Genomic DNA, 24103 nt, shown 5'->3' with positions numbered 1-24103 from the left:
GCTCCGTGCTCCCCCTCCCCACACCCTGCCTGGCTCCTGGGGGTGCTCCGTGCTCCCCCTCCCCACACCCTGCCTGGATCCCAGGGTCCCTCACGCCCCCTCTCCCCATGCCAGGCAGGAGGCATCCGTCGCCGTGGCTGCCCCTGCACACCCTGGGCCACGTCCTCATGAAGCAGAGCTACGTGAGCGCCCTCATCGCCATGATGGTAAAGAGCTGGCAGGAGACACGGCCCTGGGCAGGGGACAGGGGCAGGGGACACAGCCCTGGGTAGGGGACACGGCCATGGACAGAGGACAGGGGCAGGGGACACGGCCGTGAGGAGGAGACACGGCCATGGGGAGGGCACCTCGTGGGCCGAGCCCTCACCCTCGGTGCCCGCAGGTGTGGAGCATCTCGTACCACAGCTGGCTGACCTTCGTGCTGCTGCTCTGGGCGTGCCTGATCTGGACGGTGCGGAGCCGCCGGCACTTCGCCATGCTGTGCTCGCCCTTCCTGGTGCTCTACGCCGTCGCCCTGTGCAGCCTGCAGTACGTCTGGGCCATGGACGTGGTGCCCGAGCTGCCCACCCGCATCAGCTTCGTGCAGCTGCAGCCGCTGGGGCTGGTGCACCCCCGCTACCCCTGCATGGCCCTGGGGGCCAGGGTGAGTGTGGCACCGTCCCAGCCCTGCCGGTGCCCGCCTGTCCCCGCACGCTCACCGCCTGTCCCCGCAGCTCCTGCTCACCCTCACCTTCTGGATGCTGCTGCGGGGGTTCGTTACCGAGAAGGTGCTAACGAGGAGGGCCCCGGCCACGCCGCTGCTGGAGGTGTCCGTCGCAGATACAGGTGAGGGCTCCTGGCGTCGCCCGCGCCGTGCCGCGCCGGGCACCCTGCGGCTCTGGGGGGGACCCGTGCCCCTGCCCGGCTCCTGCAGCCCCTCTGCGCCCACAGAAACCAGCCAGATGCGGGACGTGATGCAGAAGCTGGGGGAGGTGGTGAGGAATTTCTTCGCCAAGTTCTGGATCTGTGTCTGCGCTGCCAAGTTCATCGTGGTGACCTTCGCCGGCCGCCTCGTCCTCTACAAGATCGTCTACATGCTCCTCTTGCTCCTCTGCCTCATGCTGTTCCAGGTGGGGGGGCTGGGGACCCCTGGGGAGCCGTGCCATCCCCAGGGTGGCCCTGCTGATGTCCCCGTCCCCGCAGGTGTACTACAGCCTGTGGCGCAAGGTGCTCAAGGGTTTTTGGTGGCTGGTGGTGGCCTACACCATGCTGGTGCTCATCGCCACCTACACCTACCAGTTTGAGGACTTCCCCATGTACTGGAGGAACATTACGGGCCTCAACGATGACCAGTGAGTGTCCCCTACCCGCTGTGGGATCCCTGCTGGCACCGGCCCTGAGGTGGCACCAGGGCATGGCCAAGGGCTGGGTTGCACGTGGGGAAACCGAGGCACGGAGCAGGTCGGGGCTGATCCCTGCCGTGGGGGCTCGGTGCCTGGTTGGGGTGGGATGGATGAGACCCCGTGCTGACCCTCCTCTCCCCGTCCAGGCTGAGCGACATGGGCCTGCAGCAGTTCAGCGTCTCCAAGCTGTTCTCCAGCATCCTCATGATGGGTTTCTTCCTGCTGGCCTGCATCCTCCAGCTCCACTACTTCCACGAGCCCTTCATGCTCATCACTGACCTGCAGCACATCCCCCCGCCTTCTCCGGCCCCCGACCACATCCCCAGGTAGGACCAACTGCTGGGTGACCCCCCCCTGCACCCCAAGCCCCCCGTCCCTGCTCTGAGCCCCCTCCCCACAGGTCTGAGGAGCTGCACGGGAGCCGCCTGCTGCGGGACGCGGCCGCTGCCGAGACCGCCCGCTCCCAAGACTCGGACACCACCTCCCTGGGTACAGGGCAGGGATGGGGCACGGGCTGGGACAGGGTGTCCTCCAAGCCAGGAGGGACCTGGGAGGGTAGGGAGGTGGATTTGGGTTGATGTCTGGGTAGGGAGGTGGATTGGGGTTGGTACCTGGGTAGGGAGGTGGATTTGGGTTGATATCTGAGTGTGGGAGGGTGTGGAGATGGATTGGGGTATCCTCCAAGCCTGGAAGAGACTTTCAGGTATGGATTGGGGTCTCCTCCAAGTCTGGAGGGGTGCAGGGATGGATCGGGATGCTCTCTGAGCCAGGCAGAGGCTGGAGGTTGCAGGGATGGATTGGGTTGTTCTCCAGGTGTGGGGGGCTGCGGGAATGGATTGGGGAGGACACAGGGGAAGGGTTGGGGTGTCCTCAGGGGCTGCAGGGGTGTCCATGAGGGTCCATGTCCCACAGCATCCGACAAATGGGGGCTGGTGCTGGAGCGCCTGGTGGTGCTGGGCCGCACCTTCTCGGACATGGTGACACGCGGGGAGGTCTTCATGAGGCGCCTGCTGGAGCTCCACGTCGTCAAGATGGTGGCTCTCTACACCGTCTGGGTGGCCCTGGAGGAGGTACCCCTGGGGCTGTGGGGTTGGGGGGCTCAGTGGGCCCCCCAAAGTGCTGACGCGGCCTCTGCCCCAGGTCTCGGTGATGAACTTCTTGCTGGTGCTGCTGTGGACCTTGGCCGTGCCCTACTGCCGCTTCCGCCACATGGCCTCGTGCCTCTCCACCGTCTGGACCTGCATCATCATCGTCTGCAAGATGCTCTACCAGCTCGAGGTCGTGGACCCCCACGAGTACTTCAGCAACTGCACCCAGGTGTGCCCAGCAGGGCTGGTTTGTGGGGGGCTCCCTGGCTGGAGGGGGGCCGAGGGGCGCTGACCCATCCCCTGGTGCTCCCCTCTGCAGCCCCTACCCAACGGCACCAACCTGACCCCAGAGGAACTGGGCAACTCCACGCTGTACCGCGGCCCCGTGGACCCTGCCAACTGGTTCGGCATCCGCAAGGGCTTCCCCAACTGGGACTACGTCAAGGTGGGCACTGCGGGGACCACCTGGAGGGGGTTCTTGGCTTCACACCGCGGTCCTGAGCATCTCTTCTGAGACCCTGGGGAGATGCTGTTTACGAGGACCACCACCTGGAGGGGATTGCTGGCTCCACGCCGCGGTCCTGAGCGTGCCCTGTTCCCCCAGAACCACCTGCAGGTGCTGCTGCTGCTGGTGTTCGAGGCCGTGGTGTACCGGCGCCAGCAGTACCACCGCAAGCAGCACCAGCTGCTGGCCCCCGTCACCGAGACCGTCTTCGAGGACGTCTCCCGCGAGCACCTCGACCTCGGCCTCGTCAGCTGCGCCAAATACTTCATCAACTACTTCTACTACAAGTTTGGCTTGGAGGTGGGAGCGTGGCCGTTGTGTGTGGGGGGGGGTGTCCCAGCGCTGGCAGCGTCCCGGTGCTGAGCCCCACGCCCCCCCCGCGCCCCCCAGATCTGCTTCCTGATGATCGTGAACGTGATCGGGCAGCGGATGAACTTCCTGGTGATCCTGCACGGCTGCTGGCTCGTGGTGATGCTGACGCGGCGGCGGCGCGCGGCCATCGCCCGCCTCTGGCCCAAGTACTGCCTCTTCCTCGTCATCTTCTTCCTCTACCAGTACCTGCTGTGCCTGGGCATGCCGCCCGCCCTCTGCATGGGTAAGGGGCACGGGGGGCGCCCCGCCAGGGCTCCAGGCTGGGTTTGGGGCTCTCAGGGCTCCCAGGGCTGGGTTTTGGGAGGTCTGCGTGGGCCACCCCAGGTCTGGCGGGGATGCCCTGGGTCCCTCCTGCAGGGCAGAGCTGCTCCAAGGCCAGGAAGGGGCTGGGCAGGGATTGGCACCAGCACAGAGCCACAGCTGGGAGACCAACTGTGGCCGTGTGGGAAACTGGGAGTGTCCGGGGGAGCTGGGAATGTCCGGGGGAGCTGGGAGTGTCCGGGGGAACTGGGAGCTGGGGCTGAGCAGGGGCTGCAGGAGAGGCCTGGCACTGATGGTGCCCCCTGCTCCCCAGACTATCCGTGGCGCTGGAGCCAAACCATCCCCCTCAACTCGGCCCTCGTCAAGTGGCTCTACCTGCCCGACTTCTTCCAGGCTCCCAAATCCACCAACCTCATCAGTGAGTAGCCCCCTGCCCCTGTGGGGTGCCCTGTCCCCCCACTCCAGCCCCTGGCAGTCCCCTGCTCATGGGGTGACACAGCTCATGGTAGCCCCCTGGCCCCCCTCCTCCAACCCCTGGCACCTCGGTGCCCATGGAGTGCCCTGTCACCCTCTTCCAGCCCCTCTCCCAACCTCTGGGACCTCCCCAGCCATCGTTTGCCTCCAGGAGGGGGGAAGGACAGGCAGGAGGGGTGCAGGAGCTTTAGGAGCCCCACTCCTTTGGAGGTAGAGCTTAAATCACACCTTGGAGAAGGAGTCATGGCAAACCTCACTCCTTTTGGGGGGACCTCAATTGTTTTCCCACCCCTTTTTTGGGAAAAGGAGGGGCCTGGAGAGAGCCACACTTGGTTAAAGAGGAGCTGGGGCAAGCCACACCTGCCTGGAGGGAATTAATGAGCTCCCCATGCAGGGCAGGATGGGGGTGCCCCGTGCCTGGGGGAAGGCTCTGGGGGGTGGCAGCATTTTGGGGAGGCTGTGGCCCGGGCTGAGCCGTGCTCCCCCAGATGATTTCCTGCTGCTGCTGTGCGCGGCCCAGCAGTGGCGCGTCTTCGAGGCCGAGCGCTCGGAGCCGTGGCTGCAGGCGGCTGGGGACAACTCCGACCGGCTGGACCGCGAGCAGGACCACCACAACCCCACCCCGAACTTCATCTACTGCAAGTGGGTGCCCCCCCTGCCCCAGCACAGCACCCCCACCGGGGCCGGGCTGCGGGAATGGGATCCCCACTGTGGGCAGTGACTCCTGTGGGATGGCATCCCTGGGGGGATGGATGGGATGGGACCCAGCTGGGATGAGGCCCCTTGAGGTGTGGACACAATGGAATCCCACCAAGCCCGGCGTGCCAAACTTTGGGACAGGATGGGCTCCCCCCCTGGGATGGAACCCTTTGGGGTAGGGACAAGATGGGATCCCACCTTTGGATGGCAAATTGCCGGGGGTGGAACCCCTTGAGGTGTGGGTGGGATGAGACCTTCAGGCAGCGGGACCTGCTGGGCTGGGATCCTCTCGAGTGGGACTGGAGCCCCTTTGGGCCAGGGTCCCTTTGGACATGACCCCCCTGATGGCTGGAGCAGGGACGCCCTGAGGCTCTTCTGGAGGGAGATGAGGTGGTCCAGGACACCCCTGGTGATGGTGCTGGACCCTCACAGGCTTTGTGCCATCAACTGGGACAAAACCCTTTGTCCCCCGTGCTGGGGCTGGTGTGGGGAAGGGACAAGGCCTCTGCTCTGACCACTCCATCCGCAGGTCCTACCTGGACATGGCGAAGGTGGTGGTGTTCCACTACCTCTTCTGGGTCGTGCTGGTGGTGGTTTTCATCACCGGTGCCAACCGCATCAGCCTCTTCGGCCTGGGCTACGTGCTGGCCTGCTTCTACCTGCTGCTCTCGGGCACCGCCATGCTGCGCAAGCCGGCCCGCGCCCGCCTGGCGCTCTGGGACTGCCTCATCCTCTACAACATCACCGTCATCGTCTCCAAAAACATGCTGTCGGTGCGTTGTGACCCGCGTGCTTCCCCCCGGGTCGCCCTGGCCGTGCCCTGGGCTGGTGACAGAGCCGCGTGTGCCCCCTCTGCCCGCAGCTCCTGTCCTGCGTCTTCGTGCAGCAAATGCAGAGCAGGTTCTGCTGGGTGATCCAGCTCTTCAGCCTCGTCTGCACCGTCAAGGGCTACTACAACCGTGAGTTGCTGCTCTGGGGGGCTGGGGGCCGCAGCTTTGGGCTGCTGCCTGACCTGCCTGCGCCTCTGCCTGCCAGCCAAGGCCATGCCCAAGGACTACGACTGCACGCTGCCCGTGGAGGAGGCAGGCATCATGTGGGACAGCATCTGCTTCTTCTTCCTCCTGCTCCAGCGCCGCATCTTCCTCAGCTCCTACTACCTGCACGTCATGTGGAACCTCCGAGCCTCTGCCCTGCAGGCTTCCAGGTGGGATTGGGGTCCTGGAGAGGGTCCCCATGGGTGCTGGGGCCCCCCCGAGCCTCCACTGTCCCTGTTCCCCAGGGGTGTGGCGCTGTTCAAGGCCAGCATCGTGAAGAGCCTGAGCTCGCACCGGCGAGCCGAGAGGAAGTCTCTGGACCAGCTGAAGCGGCAGTGAGTGGGTTTTGGGGGGCACTGGGACCCCTCTCCTTGCTCTTTGGGACACCCCTGCGTACGGGGTGCCCCTGGGGGCCGGGGGGAGCGGGCTCTGCAGCATCCCCTGCCTCCAGGATGGAGCGGATCCGAGCCAAGCAGCAGAAGTACCACCAGGAGCGGGCCACCAGCACAGGGCAGGAAGGGGCCAGAGCAGGTGAGAGCCGGGGGGGGGGGGTCCCTCCCGTGTCCCCAACCCCTCTCTGGACACACGGGTGGCACCGTGACCCTTCGCCGACGCCCATCCTGGTGGAGCCCCGTGGAGCATTGTGGTGACCCCTCCCGCCCTGAGTCCCCCCAGGCAGGGTGGGTGCCCTGAGCGGGGGCACCTTCTCGGTGCCTTTCTCAGCCCCCTCTGCTGTCCCACAGCTCCTGGTGGCCCAGCAGACCCGTCCCGGCAGAGGGAGCGCTGGTGGCGGCCATGGTTAGACCACGCCACAGGTACAGCCCCGGCACGGGGCCGTAACAGGGCTCAGCCCCCCGGGGAGATCCCCCCGCCGGCACCACTAACACCCCAAGCTGGTGGCACTGCTGGGCCAGGGTGGCACCCTGCATGTCCCCTGTCCCCAGGCTCAGCCACAGAGCACTAACCATGGCTTCTCTGCTCCCCAGCACTAACGGGGTGTTGGACTGGGGGTGCCAGGCTGGGTTTGGGGTCACTGATGTCGGCCACCTCCGGATGCTGGCGCCGCAGGGACGCCACTTTGGGGACATGGCAGTTGAGTCGTTGGCTTTGGTGTCCCCACGAGCGTCCTCGGTGCCAGGCAGCACCCTGGGAGATGGCAGCGGGGACAGCCTGGGGTGTGACGCCCCTGCCACGGCCCTGGCTGTGCCGTGACACCCTGTGCCCCCCCGGCAGTGCTGCATTCTGGGGAGTACTTCCTCTTCGAGTCGGACAGCGAGGAGGAGGAGGAGGTGCAGGAGGAGCCACGGCCAGGGAGGCCGAGCGCCTTCCAGGTGAGCAGGGCTGGGGGCCTGCAGAGCAGCCGGAGGGCTGGCAGTGTCCCCAGGGTGCTGATGGCCCCTGTCCCCCTCCAGCTTGCCTACCAGGCCTGGGTGACCAACGCCAGGACGGTGCTGCGGCAGCAGGAGCAGCAGCAGCCACCCAGCACCGACAGCGCTGCAGGTGGGTGTGACACCCCAAAATAGGGCTGGGGTGGGGGCAGGAGGGGACACAGCCCTGCCTGGTGCCACCTGTGTGCCCTGGCAGGGCGCTCCCAGCGTGTGGAGGGACTCTCTGGTGGCTACAGGGAGGTTTGGCACGAGCTGCGCAGCTTCTTTGCTGCCCGCCCTAGTTGTTAAGGTGGATGTGGGGGGACAGGGGATGGGGGTGGTGGATGGGAGAGCCCCAAAAATGATGTTTATCCTTCCTTGGGGTCTGACCCTTGAGGGGACGGCGCAAGGAGAGAGGTGGAGGCTGCCGAGAGGGCTGAAGGCCGGGAGGAAGAGAGCGTGGAAAGATCTGGTAGGTGGGCGGTGCAGGGGGGACGCTGGGCAGGTCTGGGTGGGCACGAGTGACCCTCCAGCCCTCTTCTTGCCCTGGCAGAGCACAGCAATGTCCTGCAGCGGGCGCTGAACACGCTGCGGTTCCTGTGGCTGCTGTGCCAGGCCCTGGTGGACGGGCTGACCCAGTGGCTGGACACCCAAACCCGCGAGCACACGGACATGTCCCGGGTGCTGTGCCTCGAGAGGTTTGTCATGGCAGAGCGGCTGGCCAAGGTGAGCTGGGGGGACACCGGGGCGCGGGGGGCGGCAGCCCACGGTGGCACTGACGTCCTGCCTGCCACAGGGAGAGCAGATAAACGAGGGGTTCCCAGGTGAGCTCTACGAGCTGCCACCAGAAGAGGTCCTGCAGGGGCTGAGCCTGCCCGGCTCCTTGGCTGCCGAGCCCCAGAGCGGCACTTCCAGGCAGGTGCATAGATACCCCCCAGGGGCCCTGGCAGTGCCACAGGTGGGGCAGGGGGCTCACCCCTGTCCCTCTATCATCCCCAGCAGGTCCCTGAGAGCTGCCCCTCCTTCCAGCAGCCAGGAGCAGGTGATGAGTGTGGAGGACATGGCTGATGCTCAGCAGTTCCTGGCGGTTCCCCAGCAGCGCAGGCGGACTGCCAGCGAGCTCCTCAAGAGCAGGTGGATGTGGGGACATGGGGACAGCAGGATGGGGACGGGGGGCAGCAGGGGGGCTCACCCCAGCCCTGCAACCTGCAGGAGGTTGTGTGTCTCCGAGCTGGAGGAGTCGGAACACTTCTACCAATCCCACAACCGGTTCCTGAAGCTGCTGCTGGCCGGGTACCGCTTCGGGACCGGCCACTCCGAGCTGCTCTGTTACTTCACCATCATCCTCAACAACATGGTCACTGGCTCCGTCATCTCCCTCTTCCTGCCCATCCTCATCTTCCTCTGGGCCATGCTTTCCATCCCCCGGCCCACCAAGCGCTTCTGGATGACCACCATCATCTTCACCGAGGTGGGCAGGGGGTGGCCGGTGAAGGGGCGATGCCACCTGGCCCCTGCTGCCACCCGCTGACCCCAGCATCCCCACAGATGATGGTGGTGGTGAAATACCTCTTCCAGTTTGGCTTCTTCCCCTGGAATGGCTACATCACCCTGCTGCGCAACGAGGGCAAGCCCTTCTTCCCGCCACGCATCCTGGGCTTGGAGAAGTCCATCCACTACATCAAGTATGACCTGCTGCAGCTCCTGGCCCTCTTCTTCCATCGCTCCCTGCTGCTGGTGAGCCCTGGGCCGTGGGTGGGCATCTGGGGGGAGCTGGAGCTGCCCCTGAGGGCTCCAGGCAGAACCCAGCAGGTGCTGGGTGGCTCTGCTGTGATTTCCCACCAGTGCTGGTGGGAGTTGGTGCTGCAGGACCATGCTGGGAGTGGGGTGTGTGGGGCTGGGGGGCAGCAGGACCCCTGACCGCGTCCCTCCGCAGTCCTATGGGCTGTGGGACCAGGAGAAGACGACGGATGAGAAGCAGGAGAGCAAGGAAGGGGAGGAGAAGCCGGAGGAAGCCGTGTCCCCACCATCGGCGGTGGCTGAGGAGCGGCTGGAGGCTCCAGCCCAGCCACGAGCACGGGGAGCAGCCACGGAGCTGGAGCTGGAGCCAGAGGGCGAGTCTGTGGAGCAGGAAGAGGGGACCGAGACCACGCAGCTCCGCTTCAGGAGGAAGCAGGGGAGGAAGACAACGGAGATGGTTCCAGCAGAGGGTGAGCGCCAGTTCCCAGCCCTCGTGCCCTGCTCTGGAGCAAGGCTGGCACCCCCGGGGTGCTGGGGTCGGGCAGGATGTGGCCCTGCAGGACCCTGGCTGTCACCCACGCTGTGTCTCACTTCAAGGCGGTGAGGAGGAGGAAGAGGAGGAGGAGGTGTCAGAAGAAAGCCACGCTCACAGGAAGCTGAAGCTGTTTGGCTTGCGGGTCAAGGGCTTCTTCATCACCATGTGAGTCGTGGCGGTGCTGGCTGGGGTGGGGGCTGTGGGGTGCGGTCCCTGTCACCTGTCCCCTGTGTCCCCTGTCCCTGCAGGGCACAGAACATGTACCAGCCAGTGTGCAAGTTCTGCCGGGACATCATGGACACGCAGAGCCGTGCGGCCACCGACGTCTACGCCTACATGTTCCTGGCTGACGTGGTCGACTTCATCATCATCGTCTTCGGCTTCTGGGCCTTTGGGGTGAGCAGGGAGTCCCACAGCGCCCCGACTGTCCCGCCTCCACCACGGGGTGAGGCTGGGCCGCATCCTGACCTCTGCTGCACCCCAGAAATACACGGCGGCCGCCGACATCACCTCCTCGCTGTCGGAAAACCAAGTGCCGGAGGCGTTCCTGGTCATGCTGCTCTGCCAGTTCAGCACCATGGTCATCGACCGCGCGCTCTACCTCCGCAAGACCGTGCTGGGCAAGCTCATCTTCCAGGTCATCCTGGTCTTCAGCATCCACATCTGGATGTTCTTCATCCTGCCCTACGTCACCCAAAGGTACGTCCCAAAGGATTCCCCGCCGCGGCACGGCGTGGCCCTCGCGTGGCACTTTGGTGTCCCCGAGCCCGCGCGGTGGCCCAGGCTGGTGGCTGAAGGGTGGTGACACGTCCCTCCCGCAGGATGTTCCGCCACAACACGGTGGCCCAGCTGTGGTACTTTGTGAAGTGCATCTACTTTGGACTGTCGGCCTACCAGATCCGCTGCGGCTACCCCACCCGCATCCTGGGCAACTTCCTCACCAAGAAATACAACCACCTCAACCTCTTCCTCTTCCAGGGGTAGGGCACGGGGCCACGGGGAGCCCCGGGCACGCCGAGGGTGCCGTACCACCGCCCTCTCCCCGTGTGCCCCCCAGGTTCCGCCTCGTGCCCTTCCTGGTGGAGCTGCGGGCCGTCATGGACTGGGTGTGGACGGACACCACGCTGTCCCTCTCCAACTGGATGTGTGTGGAGGACATCTACGCCAACATCTTCATCATCAAGTGCAGCCGGGAGACTGAGAAGGTACAGCCCCTGTGCCAGGAAGGGTCCCTCACTAAACCCCTTTGGGGGGTTTGGGGTCCCCCTGAGCTCACCCTACACCTTGTGCTGTCTCCCCCCACCCCAGAAATACCCGCAGCCCAAGGGGCAGAAGAAGAAGAAGGTGGTGAAGTACGGCATGGGCGGCCTCATCATCCTCTTCCTCGTGGGCATCATCTGGTTCCCGCTGCTCTTCATGTCCCTGGTGCGCTCCGTGGTGGGCATCATCAACCACCCCATCGACGTCACCGTCACCCTCAAGCTAGGGGGGTACGAGGTGAGGCTGTGGGGGGTGCCTGTTGGGGTGCCCAGATGAGACACCAGGGTGCCCTGCCTGGCTGATGTCCCCCTGTCCCCGGCTGATGTCCCCCTGTCCCCTCCAGCCTCTGTTCAGCACGAGCTCCCAGCAACAATACATCCAGCCCTTCACCTCTGAGGACTATGAAGACCTCACCAAAGAGTTCGAGAAGGAGCCGGTAAATCCTCTCCCCAACCCCAAAAAATCCCTGCCGGCTGCCTGGGGCAGGGGCTGAGCTGCGTCCCCTCCGGTGGCAGCTGGCCATGCAGTTCATCAGCCTCTACGACGCCGAGGACATCGTGACCGCCCGCATCGAGGGCAGCTCGGGCTCGCTGTGGAGCATCAGCCCCCCCAGCCGCGAGCAGATGCGGCTGGAGCTGCGGAACGGCTCCTCTGACATCACCCTGCACCTCAACTGGATCTTCCAGAGGTACCTCGGGCACGGCCAGGGAGCAGCCAGCCCTGCCTGCACCCCCCTGCCCACACTGAGCCTCTCGTGCCCGCAGGGACCTGGGCAAGGGGGGCACGGTGGAGAACGCCTACGGCAAACACCACACAGACCTGGAGCCCGGTGCGCCCCAGCGCCTGCAGCTGGCCCAGCTGCTGGATGGCACCAGGAATGAGCCCGTGTGAGTGTCCCCTGAGGGGGTGGCCGGACCCCTGTGCTCAGTGGGATGGTGTAACCTCCCCCCATCACTCCACTTTCTTGCAGGGAACTGCATAACCTCTTCCCCAAATACATCCGGGCACCCACTGGCCTCGAAGCTGAACCTGTCAAGCAGCTGCTGCCAGGTAGGGCCCCGCGTGTCCCCCTCAAGAAAACCAGCACTGGGTGCCACCTCTCTGAAGACAGGGAGGTCCCAGTGTGTCCCTCCCTAAAAAATCAGTGCGGGGAGCACACATGGTGCTGGCCCCTGCGGACAGCGAGGACGCGAGTCCCACTGTGTCACTCCGCCCCAAAAAATTGTCCTCAAGAGCACAGCAGCCACTGTGCCGTGCCCTGACGGTGTCACCCTCTGCAGACGACGTGGAGAGCTACCTGGACGTGGAGGTGCAGCTGAAACAGGAGCGCAGGGGCTCTGGCCGTGGCGAGCACTTTGTGGAGTGGTGGGTGCTGAGGCAGAAGAACGCCCCACCCCAGGAGGGCAACATCCTCCCCATGGTCATCTTCAATGACAAAGTCAGCCCCCCCAGCCTGGGCTTCCTGGCTGGCTACGGGTACGTGGAGGGTGCCAGGGCGTGGGGGGATCCGTAGGGAGTCGCCGGTGCGACCCGGGACGTGTCCCCCTCCTGTAGGATCATGGGGCTCTACGTGTCCGTCGTGCTGGTGATCGGCAAGTTCGTGCGGGGCTTCTTCAGCGAGGTCTCGCACTCCATCATGTTCGAGGAGCTGCCCTACGTGGATCGCATCCTCAAGCTGTGCCAGGACATCTTCCTGGTGCGGGAGACGGGCGAGCTGGAGCTGGAGGAGGAGCTCTACGCCAAGCTCATCTTCCTCTACCGCTCGCCCGAGACCATGATCAAGTGGACACGGGAGAAGCAATAAGGGGAAGGGGCTGCAGCCCCCCCCCGCCCCCCCGGCAGGGACATCACCGCCGATGCCTTAACCAGCCCCCTCCGGCCCGGGAGGCAGGGGGATGTGGGGTTCTGGGCACCCCTGTGGAGGGAGGATGTTTTCCTGGATGTTTTTCTTACATTGCTTTGAAGCCGTCCGACCTGCACAGCCCGCCTTGTGCCTTCCCGGGGAGGGGGGACAGGAGGTGGCCCCTCCAGCCACTGGGCACCCCTGGCTGCCAGGTGGGGAAGGGAGGGTCGTGCCCCAAGAGCCAGCCCGTGCCCCCTCCCTGGGGGCCCTAGCCCTGCTCCAGAACCAGGTTGAACTCAAGCAATAGCCCCCCCCAAAGCTCCAGGATGGGGGTCCTGGGTTGTGCCCCCCCACGTTTGAGGAGGTCTGGCAGCCCCAGTTGGACTTTAGACAATTGTGACTTTGGGTTTGTTTTTTTTTTAATAATTCAAATGTTTTATTTATACAGATACCAAATAAAACAAACTTGAGGCCTCCCTGGCTGGCAGGCAGCTGGGGCAGGGAGGTGGGGGGGACCAGGGACCTGCACCCCAGCCCCCAATAAATGGGGATGGGGGCTCTCCCTGCCCCTGGCTGGTGCAGAAATGGGGTATAAAAGCAGCTGCCTGGGTGCCAGGAGTCCTCACCAACCTCTGGGCTCTCCCTGAGGAGCGGCACCTGCCCCAGCAGTGCCACACAGGGCTGCGGGTGTGTCCCCTGCTGTCCCCAACCCCTTCAGCTCTCACAGTACTCCTGGTTCTGCTCCATCTCAGCTCTGCAAGGGACAGACACTGCATGGACATGGCCTGGGGGGCCGAGCAGCTGGGGAGGGGCCCCCCAGCCCCGGTACCTGCGGATCCTGCGCTGGCCCTCGGCGCGCACGTAGGCTGGCAACGTGTCAAGGGGACCCTGCAGGACAGGGGCCGTGAGCCTGGGGACCCCCGAGACCCACCCCCCTGCACCCCAAAACCTCACCAGCTCCTTGAAGGTGAGGCGGCAGCTGTAGCACAGCAGGGGGATGTAGGCAGCTTTGCTCTCAACCCTGTGGGACGGGGACGAGGATGGGGACACTCAGCGGTGCCCCCGTGGTGGCCTGGGAGCGGCTGTGGAATCCTGGAATGCCCCCAGCCCACGTGCTCACCCTGCTGCTGGCTCCTCCAAGATCAGCGTGGGCTCCAGAGCCAGCTCCTCCTCTGTAAGAGCCAGGGGGTCACCGAGGGGTGCACGGCTGCTCCCCAGATCCCCCCAGTACCCTCCCCACTCACCCCCATAGGTGTCCAGGCCACAGAGGCACAGGAGGCAGCGCTGCGACTCGCTGCTGGCCTTGGCTGGCTCCGGGCTCAGCTTCTCCCCTGTCCTGCAGCCAAAATGGGGGTTGTGGGTGCACCCCAATCCCCCCAAACCCCCAGTACCCCCCACAGATCCCCCCGTACCGGTACACCGTGCTGATGGTGGAGGGGAACTCCTCCTGCAGCCCCAGCAGGAAGCGCTCGACCAGCTGGTGGATGCTGGGCTTCTCCCGGCGCTGTGGGAACCAACAGGGAGGGCAGGGCAGCACTGGGGGTCCCATCCCTGCCATGGGGACACACGGCGTGGGCTCCCCACCGCGGGGACCCCCCTACCTTGGTGAAGAGGGGTGGCACGACGACGGTGGGCACGCTGAAGAAGCGGTTGTAGAAGGCGATCTCCTTGGCCGTGTAGTCCCGCATGGGTCTCACCACCATCACGTCACCGTGGCGCTGGTCCGTGAAGCCCTGTGGGTGCAGGGCTGCCGGGGGACTGCGCCACCACCGAGCCACGTCCCCACGGCACCGTGTCACCCCTGGCGTGCGGGTGCCTGTCCCCAGCTCACCGTGTCCACGGCGAGGTAGGCGCCGCGCCCCAGGGAGAGGTTGGTGAGGAGCTTGACGGCCACGCGCGTGAGGCTCTCGCCCATCATCACCTTGGCGTAGCCCCTGTCCCGGGCCGTCTGCACGATCAGGTGGGTCCTGGGGACGAGGTGACACGGGCTCAGAGCCCCCCTGCCCACGCGGCAGCGGTGCCGCGCGGGGTCAGTGCCTCACCGCAGCATCTCCAGCAGCTCCTCCCGCGCCGTCGCCGTGCCCGCGGCCTCGAAGCTGCGGAGCAGCTCCTGGGTTCGGGCAGCGTCCGGCAGGCTGGGGGTGCCCGGGGCTCCTGCCGGCCTGCCCGGGCTGCTGTGACCAGGCAGAGAGGTGCCACCGTCCCCATCCTGCCGCTGCTGCTGGATGAAGCTGTCCACAGCCTCCTTGTAGGAAGGGCTGGACGTGCTGGCGCGCTCCGGCCCCGGCTGTAAGATGGATGGGGGCAGCTCCAGCGCCTGCGGGGTGGAGAGGGATAAGTTGTCCAGATGCGTCCCCTCACCTCGGCAGCTGTCCCCTGTCACCCCAATACCTCCTCCAGGTGGATCACGTGGTAGGGGAAGCCGGTGGCCTGCAGCAGGGTCTCCATCTGGGCCAGGGTCTGCTCCCGCTGCTGCGGGCTCTGCCTGCGCACGGCTCCCTCTGGAAGGTGGGGGCACTGCCAGGGCTGATGCCGCGTTCCCAGCCCCGTCCTGGGCCAGGCTGGCACCTCTCCAGCCCTGGCACGGTGCAGGGGACACGGCGCTGGGAGTCGCTAACGGGGCAGGGAGTGGCTGGGAATGTGCAAGGAATGGAAAGCAGGGCTGGGAATGGGGCAGGGAACAGAGAGTGGGGCTGGCAATGGGGCAGGAACAGGTATGGGGTCAGGATGGGCTGGGAACAGGCAGGAGGACAGGGGATGGGCTGGGAATGGGCAGTTGGACAGAAGCAGGGAATGGGCAGCTGGATGGGCGAGGGGATGAGGTTGGAATGGGCAGCTGGACATGGAGGAGGGGATGGACAGGGAATGGGCAGCTGGACAGGAGCAGGGATCGGGCTGGGAATGGGCAGCTGGGCATGGAGGAGGGGATGGGCTGGGAATGGGCAGTTGGATGGGGCAGGGAATGGGCTGGGAATGGGCAGCTGGCCAGGAGCAGGGGATGGGGTTGGAATGGGCAGCTGGCCAGGAGCAGGGGATGGGGTTGGAATGGGCAGCTGGCCAGGGGCTCCCTCACCCTCAACGTAGACGAGGCCGGGGACGAAGCGGAGCCTCTTGGCCGCCTCCCGGCTGAGCCCCTGCAGAGGAGTGGGGTGAGGAGTGGGGTGAGGGGGGACGCGCCCCCCAAGACCCCCTGAGCCCCCTCACTCACCTCCTGCACCTGCCTGACCATGGCGCTGGAGGCCGGGCCCCCCGACACTGCCAGCAGCACCTGCGGGGACGGCAGGGACGGTCACCGGCCCTGGGGCCACCCCCCGGGTCCCCGGGCCGGGTCCCCCCTGCCGGTACCTTCTCTCCTGGGAAGATGACGCGGTTCTTGCCCAGCATGGCACGGAACTTGTGCACAAAGTACTCGCGGAAGCAGCCGCTGGGGGACACGGGGACCCCTGAGCCACGCCTGGGCCAGGCTCCACGTCCCCACACCCCAAAGTCCACTTGATGTCCCCCAGAACGGCATCCTCAGGCCCCGACATCCCAGAGATCCAACGATCCCCATCCCCAAATGTTACTGTCCCCCTCCTCGGTGTCCTCAACACCCAACATTCCCAAGCCCTGATGTTATTTGGCCCCAGTGTCCCAGACACCCAATGTCCCCAGCATCCCAATGCTCCAGACACAGCGTCCATGAGAACAAATGTCCCCAGTCCCAAAGTCCCCAAGACCCAAAGTTCCCAAGCCTCCATCTTCTGGAGGCTCAAAGACCCCAATTCCTGATGTCCCCAATTTCTGGTGTCCCCAAGCCCTAATGTCCCCAATTTCTGATGTCCCCAAGCCCCACTGTCCCCAACTTCTAATGTCCCCAAGCCCCACTGTCTCAAATTTCTCAGGTCCCCAATTTCTGATGTCCCCAAGCCTCGATGTCCCCCATCCCCAATGTCCCCAATTCCTGATGTCCCCAGTTTTTGATGTCCCCAATTGCTGATGTCCCCCATCCCCAATGTCCCCAATTCCTGATGTCCCCAGCCCCGCTGTCCCCGCTGTCCCTCACCGGCAGAAGGGGTCCCCGACGCGGATGACGAGCGCGGCCGTGCCCTGCCCGCACTTCATGCACGTCCGGGGGTGGCTGCGGGGACACGGCCGGTCACCGGGGACACCGGGAAGCGACCCCCGGCAGCGGCACCGAGCGGGAATCGGGGGCGGTCCCGGTCCCCGGGCAGCACCAGGGATACCGGGATGTTACCGGGGGATACCCGGGGCGGTACCAGGCAGGGGCATTGGGGATGCTCAGGAGAACACCGGGGGGTACCGGGAGCGGCCCCGGGGGTCCATTCCGAGGCCGGACGGTCTCACACCTGTCTGCCGGTGCGCGGCGGCGCCGCGGCGGTTCCGCGTCCTCCCCGCAGTCACCAGCGCCACCCGCCACGTCGCACATGGCGGCGCCACTTGGTCCCGGTGGATTCCGGTGGGTCCCGGTAGCTCCCGGTGAGTCTCGGGGGTGCTGCTCGGCCCGGGCCCCGCTCGGCCACGTTCGGCTCCGCTCGGCCCGCACTCGGCTCCGCTCGGCCCGCACTCGGCTCCGCTCGGCCTCGTTCGGCTGGCACTCGGCTCCGCTCGGCCTCGTTCGGCTGGCACTCGGCTCCGCTCGGCCTCGTTCGGCCGGCACTCGGCTCCGCTCGGCCTCGTTCGGCTGGCACTCGGCTCCGCTCGGTCCCGGCGGGTCCCGCCGTGTCCCGGTGCGCTCCCGTCGCGCGGCGATGACGCGCCGGCGCCGCTGGGTGACGTCACACCCGCCCCGCCGGCCGCCGCCGCCATGTTCCGGAGCCTGCTGGTGGCGGCGGCGCAGCGGCCGCAGGGCCCGGCCGGGCCCCCCCGCGCCGCCCCCGGGCCCGGCGCCGCGGCCGAGGCGCTGGAGGCGCAGTTCAGCTGCCCCATCTGCCTCGAGGTCTTCCACCGCGCCGTCGGCATCGCGGGCTGCGGGCACACGTGAGACGGGGCCCGGGCGGGGGCGGCGGGGACCCCCGGGGACCCTCGGGCTGAGCCGGCCCCGGGGACGGGCGGGACGCGGGGCTGGGCGCTGTGCCGGCCCTGGGATCCGTGCGGGCGCTCTGCCCGGTGAGCGCAGACGGTACCGGGACTTCCGGGCCACGCCGGGGATGGTTCGGTACCGGGACCCCCGGGCCACACCGGGGATGGTTCGGTACCGGGACCCCCCCCTCACCCTCAGTCAAGTACCGGGACCCTTATCTCATCCCACAGCGGGATCCCAATCCCTTCCCCTCCCTCAGCTCCCACACCTGGCTGCTGTCCCCAGGACCCCCCGTGTCCCCCCAGCATTTCGGGGACCCCCTGATCCCTTTTCTTTCTGATTTTGGGGACGTTCCCGGGGGGCTGGGGCTTTGTTTGGGGCTGGGGGCGATTCCTGCCCCCTCCACGATGCCCCCTGCCCATCCCTGCTCCCCTGGCAGTGGCAGAGCCTTTGGGGTGGCTCATTCCCTGTTCCTGCTGAGGAGGAGGTGCCGGGAATCCCAGGATAATCGGGTTTTGGGGACAGGGCTCCTTTGCCTGCTCTGGGCTGCTGGGATCCCCTTGCTCCTGGGGCTGTGAGGACCTTGGAACGAGCTGGCCCGGATACCCAGCACGGATCTGGGCTCCTTTCAAACCCAGCCTTGGAGCAGGGGGATTGTCTGAGCCTGCAGGAGCTCCCTGGGGACTCACCCGCTCCCAGTTCTCCCAGTTCCCCCAGTAAGGACGCTGATCCCTGTGGCGCCCTGAGGGGCTGCCCAGAACAGAGGCTGGACAGAGTTAAAGGAACCCAACAGGGATTTATTAAAAGGCCTTCAAAGGATGCACCTTGGGCAGTGTGAGAGCCCAAGATGGACTCTGAGTCATGAGTTCTCACACTTTTATAGGATTTGGTCCATTTCCATATTGGGGTTAATTGTCCAGTCACAGCTCCAGGTGATGCAGTCCCTCCTTCCCAGTTTGCTCTCCTCCATTCCCTGTTTGCACTTTTTGGGCCTTTTTGTTGTTTGCACTTTTTGGGCTGAAGCTGCAGCGGCGTCCCTGCTTCTGGGCTGGGAAAGGATTGTTCCGTGAGGGGAACCGCTGACACTTTATGTGAGCCCAGAGCTGAGCACCAGTGCAGTGCAGGGTCTGAAAACACAAAAGCTAAACCCACCAGCTGGATTTTGGGAGTCCCGGGCAGCGGGGTGCCCTGCTGGCATCCAGCCGTGCCCGGGCTGCTCAGGGCCGCCCTGTGCCCGCAGGTTTTGTGGGGAATGCCTGCAGCCCTGCCTGCAGGTGCCCTCCCCGCTGTGCCCGCTCTGCCGCGTGCCCTTCGACCCCAAGAAGGTGGAGAAGGCTGCCAGCGTGGAGAAACAGCTCTCGTCCTACAAGGCTCCCTGCAGAGGCTGCAGCAAGAAGGTAGAGCTGCCTGTCCCCATGGTCCCCATCACTGTCCCCGTCCTCCTCTGTGTCCAGAGAAGGGAACGCAGCTGGGGAAGGGGCTGGGGGAGGCTCAGCCTGGAGCAGAGGAGGCTCAGGGGGCACCGTGTGGCTCTGCACAGAAGGGACAGCCAGGGGGACGCGGGCTCTGCTCCCAGGGAATGGGGACGGAGCCTCTGGGGATCCCTGCAGCCCCAAATCTCCGTCCTGCAAGGGTGGGCGCAGCATTCCCACTGCTGTGGAAACGGTCCAGAGGTCGCTCCCACCTCAGCTGAGCAGAGCCAGCCCCTGTGCTGGGGTTCCTGCAGCTCCAGGAGTGTTTGTTGTCCTCGCTCTGCAGGTGACCCTGGCCAAAATGCGCTCTCACGTCTCGTCCTGCGCCAAGGTGCAGGAGCAGATGGCCAACTGCCCCAAGTTTGTTCCGGTTGTCCCCACATCCCAGCCTATTCCCAGGTATTGCTGTGCCTCGGGCGGGGAAACGTGGCCCTCCTTGCATGCCCTGAAACGCAGCTGTGTGTGTGTTGTGCCTGTCCCCGGGAGGAAGAGCAGCCCCTGTTCCTCCTGGCGCCGCCGCTCCGCGTTTCGGGGCGCGGGGTGGGATGAAGGATCCGGCCGAGCAGGGAGGTGGGCTGGGCAGGGGCTGGGGCTGGGCTGGCTCCTGCTGTCACGGAGCTCTGGCTGTTGGTTTGGAAGGAGCCGGTGCAGCCTCCCCTCAGAGCTGAGCTCGTCCTTGCTCTCTTCAGCAACATTCCCAACCGCTCCACGTTCGTGTGCCCGTACTGCGGGGCACGGAACCTGGACCAGCAGGAGCTGGTGAAGCACTGCATGGAGAACCACAGGAATGACCCCAACAAGGTGGTGAGTGCTGCTGGGGGGTGCGGGACAGCTCTGGGAGTCCAGCCACGCCGCTGGCCGGGGGCTGTGTGCAAACCACCAACAGGATGGGACTGCTGGGAGCGTGCCTTGAGCTGTTTGGTTTTCCAGCATCACTCTCGTTACGTGGTTATGGCAGTGGGAAGATGCCAGCAGCTCTCATCCCAGGCAGCAAAGGACTTCATGTTACAGCTCACTTGATGAGCTTTTTGGCCAATCACACAAAGCAAAAGCACATTGACAGTGGTTCTGTCCACCACTAGAAGCACACGTACCTTTGGTTAAACAATGCTTGCTTATTTCCAATACAATACCTGCTTGTAAAGCACAATGCACAGAGCTCCATTATTAAGCTTAGAACTTCCTAACATCTCCCTAGATACTTTTCTGCAGCTCAGGGAGTTATTCTAGCCAAGTGTTAATACACAGACCATTGTTCTATTTGTTCTTACTTTTCTACTCCTTACATAATTTCTCTGCTGACCAATCTCATGGCTCCTGCTTAGCTCTAACCAGAGTTCTGCTGCCTCTGAGGCCTGCCTTTTGCAGCTTTCCCAAAACCCTTTGATTTTATGGATTCCCACAATTCTCCCTCTCAGTTTACCTCAAAAGAAACCTTCATAACCGTGTCATTTATTAACTGCCTTGCGTTTCATAGCTTTGCTAGAATACATCTGCTTATTACTTATTAAAGCATGTTTTTGCTCGCACTGAGCATTGCTATGTTACACCCCAGCTGATGCAGCATCCCAGGCCAGCAGCACGGCTCTTTGTGGAGGCACAGCTGTGTTCCAGCTGGTTTAAATCCCTTTGGGAGCAGGGGATCTGTCCCTGCTTTGTTAGAGGCTCCCTGGAGTGAGCTGCCTCCATCCCCCTGTTCCTGCAAACCATGTGGTGCTGGATTTCCTCTCCCTGTTCCCTCTGGGTTTTGACCAAGGTGGGGAACTTGGGATCTTCAGCACAGGAAGGACCTGGAGCTGATGGAGCAGCTCCAGAGGAGATCACCAAGGGGATCAGGGGTGGAGCAGCTCTGCCATGAGGAGAGGCTGAGAAAATTGGGATTGTTCAGCCTGGAAAAGAGAAGCTTCAGGGAGACCTAACTGTGGCCTTCCAGGACCTTCAGGGAAGGTGGAGGGAGGCTGTTGACAAGGGGGAATGGATCCAAACTGCCAGAGAGTTGGTTTGGCTTGGATATTCGGGAGAAACCCTTCCCTGTGAGGGAGCTGAGGCCCTGGCACAGGCTGGCTGCCCCTGGATCCCTGGCAGTGCCCGAGGCCAGGTCGGATGGTGCTTGGAGCCTGTCAGAGGAGGGGCACACACCACTCACCTCTCTGGGAGGTCCCTGTGCAGGTGCCACCATGCCGTGTCCCCACAGGTGTGCCCCGTGTGCTCGGCCATGCCCTGGGGGGATCCCAGCTACAAGAGTGCCAACTTCCTGCAGCACCTGCTCCACAGGCACAAGTTCTCCTACGACACCTTCGTGGTGAGTCTGGAAAAGGGGGACCCCCTCCCCGTGTCCTGTGCCAGGAGGTGACACCAGCCCTTCACGGGGCACCCCTGTCCCACCCGTGAGACCCCCACACCCACCAGGCTGTCCTCACACACCAGGAGGGGAGGGAGTTGTTCCTGCACTCCACAACATGGGTTTTTCCATGGAACTCTTCCCCTGAGGAATTGTAACACAAAACTCCTTTTCTTGGATGTTTTGGGAGCAGGGGGTGGGACCAGCCCTGCCCCAGGGTTTGGGGGGGTGTGGTTGCTGCACATGGGGGGTCCCTGACCCCTCCTGTGTGGGGGGCAGTTGTGATGGCTCAGCCTTGGCCCCGGGGGAGGCTCTGTTCCCATCCTGCTTTCATTGGAAAGATGTCAGGGAAAAGAACCTCCAGGCATTTTCAGAGGAATGTCCTGACCTGGCCTCGCTAAAAAGCTTCACCCTTTGGTCTCAGCTTGTGTGGGCAGGTTCCATCCCCCTGGCAGGTGTGAGATCCTGGGCAGGAGAGGGATGTGGGCAGGTTCCATCCCCCCGGCAGGTGTGAGATCCGGGCAGGAGAGGGATGTGGGCAGGTTCCATCCCCCCGGCAGGTGTGAGATCTGGGCAGGAGAGGGGTGTGGGCACAGAGACACCCCAGAGAGCAGGGGTGCCACTCCTGGGATCCGTGTGCCAGGGGAACGGGGGCTCCGTGGGCACGGCGTGCCCTGGCTGTGCCAGCTCTCCTGAGCTGCCCTGTTTGCTTTTCAGGATTACAACATCGACGAGGAGGCGGCGTTGCAGGCGGCCCTGGCTCTGTCCCTCTCTGAGAACTGAGGCTGATCCCTCTCCCTGCCCTGGCTCCTTCTGGGCGCCGCAGGAACCCTCCGGAGCCCCTCTGCTGCCTCCGTTGCCACTGCAATTCCCACCTTGTTTAAGAAGGTGGAGCCTCTTCGTTTGTCCCAGTGAGTGAGCAGAGAGGGCTGGGATCAATCCTTGGATTCTTTCATGTCCGTGTCGGGAGCACAGCCCCGTGTCCGGATCTATTTATTGGTAGATGCTTTTTGGCACGCTCGTCCCTGCTCTCTGTTGCAGCAGAATAGGTACCTGAAACTGATAGATTGGCTCTAACAGCCTCGTTTGGGACTGCAGTCAGCCACATCCTTTTGAAAAGGAGGAAGGCAGCACGGAGCTTCTTTTTTTAAACTCTCCAAGGATTTTTCTAGAGATGTCAGGCTGTCCTGACCCCCGTGCTGGAGGCTGGAGCTGCCTCCTTCACCTGAATCCCAGGATGAGACTGAAGAGTGGTTCAGAGGAGCCCTGGAGGATGGCATCCAGCATCCAGGGAGAGCTCCCCTTCCTTGTTTTGTACCTTTGGCTCTGGGGACACCAAATCCTGGCCTTTTTCTACACGAAGCGGCGCGGAGCCTTTTCCACGTTTTCTAGAGCGGGCTCAGAAGCTGCTCCACTTCACTCTGCAATATCTGCCACCCTGGACAAGAGTATTTTTATGGAACATTATCAAGAAAGTTTATTTTTTACACAGATAACCCAAGCAAACGAACACGTGGATTGGGAACGGGGCAGGAGGCGGGAGCTGGATCCCGGAGCGGGTCGGGCTCTGAGGTGAGGGGAAGTGCAGGGATCTCTCTGGGCCTTTCCCTTCCCTCAGCAGAATTGCTCTGCCCGTGAGGGAGCAGGCAGGATGGTTGGCTTGGATCCAGGTGCTGGCTGTCCATGCAGGATCCCAGCCCCGAGCTCCCGATCCCCCCAGAAATCAGGGATTGCATCTCCCTGTGGTGATCCCTCCCTGGGAACGGGGCACAGTTGATCCGAGGTGCTCCACAGCACCCTGGTGACCCCTTCCCCTGCCCCTTCCTCTCAGCCCTGCCTGCTGCTGCTGGAGTTGGCCCCGGGGGGCTGGGGGAGGCTGGGAGGGAGCTGGCACCAGCCACGGGGTGAGCCCTGAGGGAGGGGGTGATTCCCAAGAGCCTTCCTGCAGGATTTGCAGGGAAGGGCTGGGAGAGGCCCCTTCTGCTCAGGGAGTTCCTGAGCTTTATCCAAAGCCTGGCTCCAGCTCTGCCCTAGCGATACTGCCTTGGGCTTTGTTTTGCTTTTCACAGTACTGGGTGATTTTGGGAGCGTGCAGGGAGCCCTGAGCTCCCCTGGCAGGGCAGGGAGAGGGATGGGATCTTCTCTTACCAGCATTGCTGGCACCTGGGGGATGTTCCTGTGGGATGGAGAGCACTGGCATCTTCCAGGAGGGACCCAGGAGCATTTCCCTGTCCTGTGCTCAGCTGGGACCCTCAGCTGCTGGAGCAGCCTCCGTGAGAGCCCCAGCACTGTTAACTCGGGCTCCTTCCCTCTCTCCTCCTTCTCCTTTTATCCTCCACAGAGGCAGGGCAGGGGCAGCAAGAGCTGCTTTTGTAAAGCACTTTAAGGCCCTGGCTGTGAGGGGCCACACCAGGCCGTGCCCGGGATCCCCCCCTGTGTGCCAGGGATCCCCCTCTGTGTGCCAGGGATCCCTCTGTGTGCCCTGGATCCTTCTGTGTGCCAGGGATGCCAGGGATCCTCCCTGTGCCAGGGATCCCCTCCATGCCAGGGATCCATGGATCCCGCTGGCCGTGCCCACCAGTGCGTCGCCCACCACTTTTTTTGCATAATTAGAACTTTTAACGAGCCACCCTGTTTTTTGCAGAGGAATTAACTCGATGAGGTATTTGTAGCAAACCATTTTTCTCAATAAAGGCAGTTTCATCCA

The 24103-nt window shown here is 64.2% G+C and overlaps 3 protein-coding genes across 4 annotated transcripts in view; 2 read left to right on the top strand and 1 right to left on the bottom strand.

Moving 5' to 3' along the window:
• The window catches only part of PIEZO1 (piezo type mechanosensitive ion channel component 1), a 22983-nt gene extending 9949 nt beyond the window's left edge, over positions 1–13034 (top strand). Inside the window, exons 11-51 of one of the 2 annotated variants that reach the window (XM_038148594.1) lie at positions 115–206; positions 383–643; positions 714–825; positions 931–1109; positions 1183–1331; positions 1529–1708; positions 1783–1871; positions 2295–2452; positions 2523–2699; positions 2790–2915; positions 3075–3275; positions 3366–3570; positions 3922–4026; positions 4571–4724; positions 5311–5554; positions 5644–5740; positions 5817–5985; positions 6061–6150; positions 6267–6346; positions 6559–6630; positions 7049–7146; positions 7228–7315; positions 7580–7654; positions 7736–7908; positions 7979–8097; positions 8182–8316; positions 8395–8653; positions 8731–8919; positions 9119–9392; positions 9520–9622; positions 9706–9853; positions 9942–10156; positions 10279–10437; positions 10515–10662; positions 10766–10954; positions 11061–11153; positions 11233–11405; positions 11482–11604; positions 11688–11767; positions 11998–12193; positions 12272–13034. In XM_038148594.1, the coding sequence (XP_038004522.1) occupies positions 115–206; positions 383–643; positions 714–825; positions 931–1109; positions 1183–1331; positions 1529–1708; positions 1783–1871; positions 2295–2452; positions 2523–2699; positions 2790–2915; positions 3075–3275; positions 3366–3570; positions 3922–4026; positions 4571–4724; positions 5311–5554; positions 5644–5740; positions 5817–5985; positions 6061–6150; positions 6267–6346; positions 6559–6630; positions 7049–7146; positions 7228–7315; positions 7580–7654; positions 7736–7908; positions 7979–8097; positions 8182–8316; positions 8395–8653; positions 8731–8919; positions 9119–9392; positions 9520–9622; positions 9706–9853; positions 9942–10156; positions 10279–10437; positions 10515–10662; positions 10766–10954; positions 11061–11153; positions 11233–11405; positions 11482–11604; positions 11688–11767; positions 11998–12193; positions 12272–12521 (6227 nt within the window). In that variant the 3' untranslated portion in view covers positions 12522–13034. The remainder of the gene's footprint in view (positions 1–114; positions 207–382; positions 644–713; positions 826–930; positions 1110–1182; positions 1332–1528; positions 1709–1782; positions 1872–2294; positions 2453–2522; positions 2700–2789; positions 2916–3074; positions 3276–3365; positions 3571–3921; positions 4027–4570; positions 4725–5310; positions 5555–5643; positions 5741–5816; positions 5986–6060; positions 6151–6266; positions 6347–6558; positions 6631–7048; positions 7147–7227; positions 7316–7579; positions 7655–7735; positions 7909–7978; positions 8098–8181; positions 8317–8394; positions 8654–8730; positions 8920–9118; positions 9393–9519; positions 9623–9705; positions 9854–9941; positions 10157–10278; positions 10438–10514; positions 10663–10765; positions 10955–11060; positions 11154–11232; positions 11406–11481; positions 11605–11687; positions 11768–11997; positions 12194–12271) is intronic. The other variant, XM_038148595.1, reaches the window with a different exon arrangement.
• On the bottom strand, positions 12972–17095 carry CTU2 (cytosolic thiouridylase subunit 2). Its single transcript, XM_038148615.1, has 15 exons — positions 16910–17095; positions 16606–16680; positions 15906–15984; positions 15769–15828; positions 15634–15694; positions 14952–15061; positions 14603–14877; positions 14392–14527; positions 14162–14293; positions 13973–14064; positions 13805–13896; positions 13681–13732; positions 13515–13581; positions 13390–13448; positions 12972–13314 (listed from the first exon to the last, which is right to left on the bottom strand). Exons 1-15 carry the CDS (start codon positions 16987–16989, stop codon positions 13275–13277), a joined length of 1410 nt encoding a protein of 469 aa, XP_038004543.1. The 5' UTR covers positions 16990–17095; the 3' UTR covers positions 12972–13274.
• Positions 17065–24103, top strand: RNF166 (ring finger protein 166). The gene is made up of 7 exons (XM_038148625.1): positions 17065–17096; positions 17170–17540; positions 18824–18980; positions 19342–19454; positions 19745–19859; positions 21250–21357; positions 22114–24103. Exons 2-7 carry the CDS (start codon positions 17368–17370, stop codon positions 22177–22179), a joined length of 732 nt encoding a protein of 243 aa, XP_038004553.1. The 5' UTR covers positions 17065–17096; positions 17170–17367; the 3' UTR covers positions 22180–24103.

This window comes from Motacilla alba, chromosome 11 (assembly GCF_015832195.1).
Source record: "Motacilla alba alba isolate MOTALB_02 chromosome 11, Motacilla_alba_V1.0_pri, whole genome shotgun sequence".
In the NCBI taxonomy this organism is placed as follows: domain Eukaryota; kingdom Metazoa; phylum Chordata; class Aves; order Passeriformes; family Motacillidae; genus Motacilla; species Motacilla alba.
Note: the sequence above shows the minus strand (reverse complement) of the source record. Positions and strands in the feature narration are given on the sequence as shown.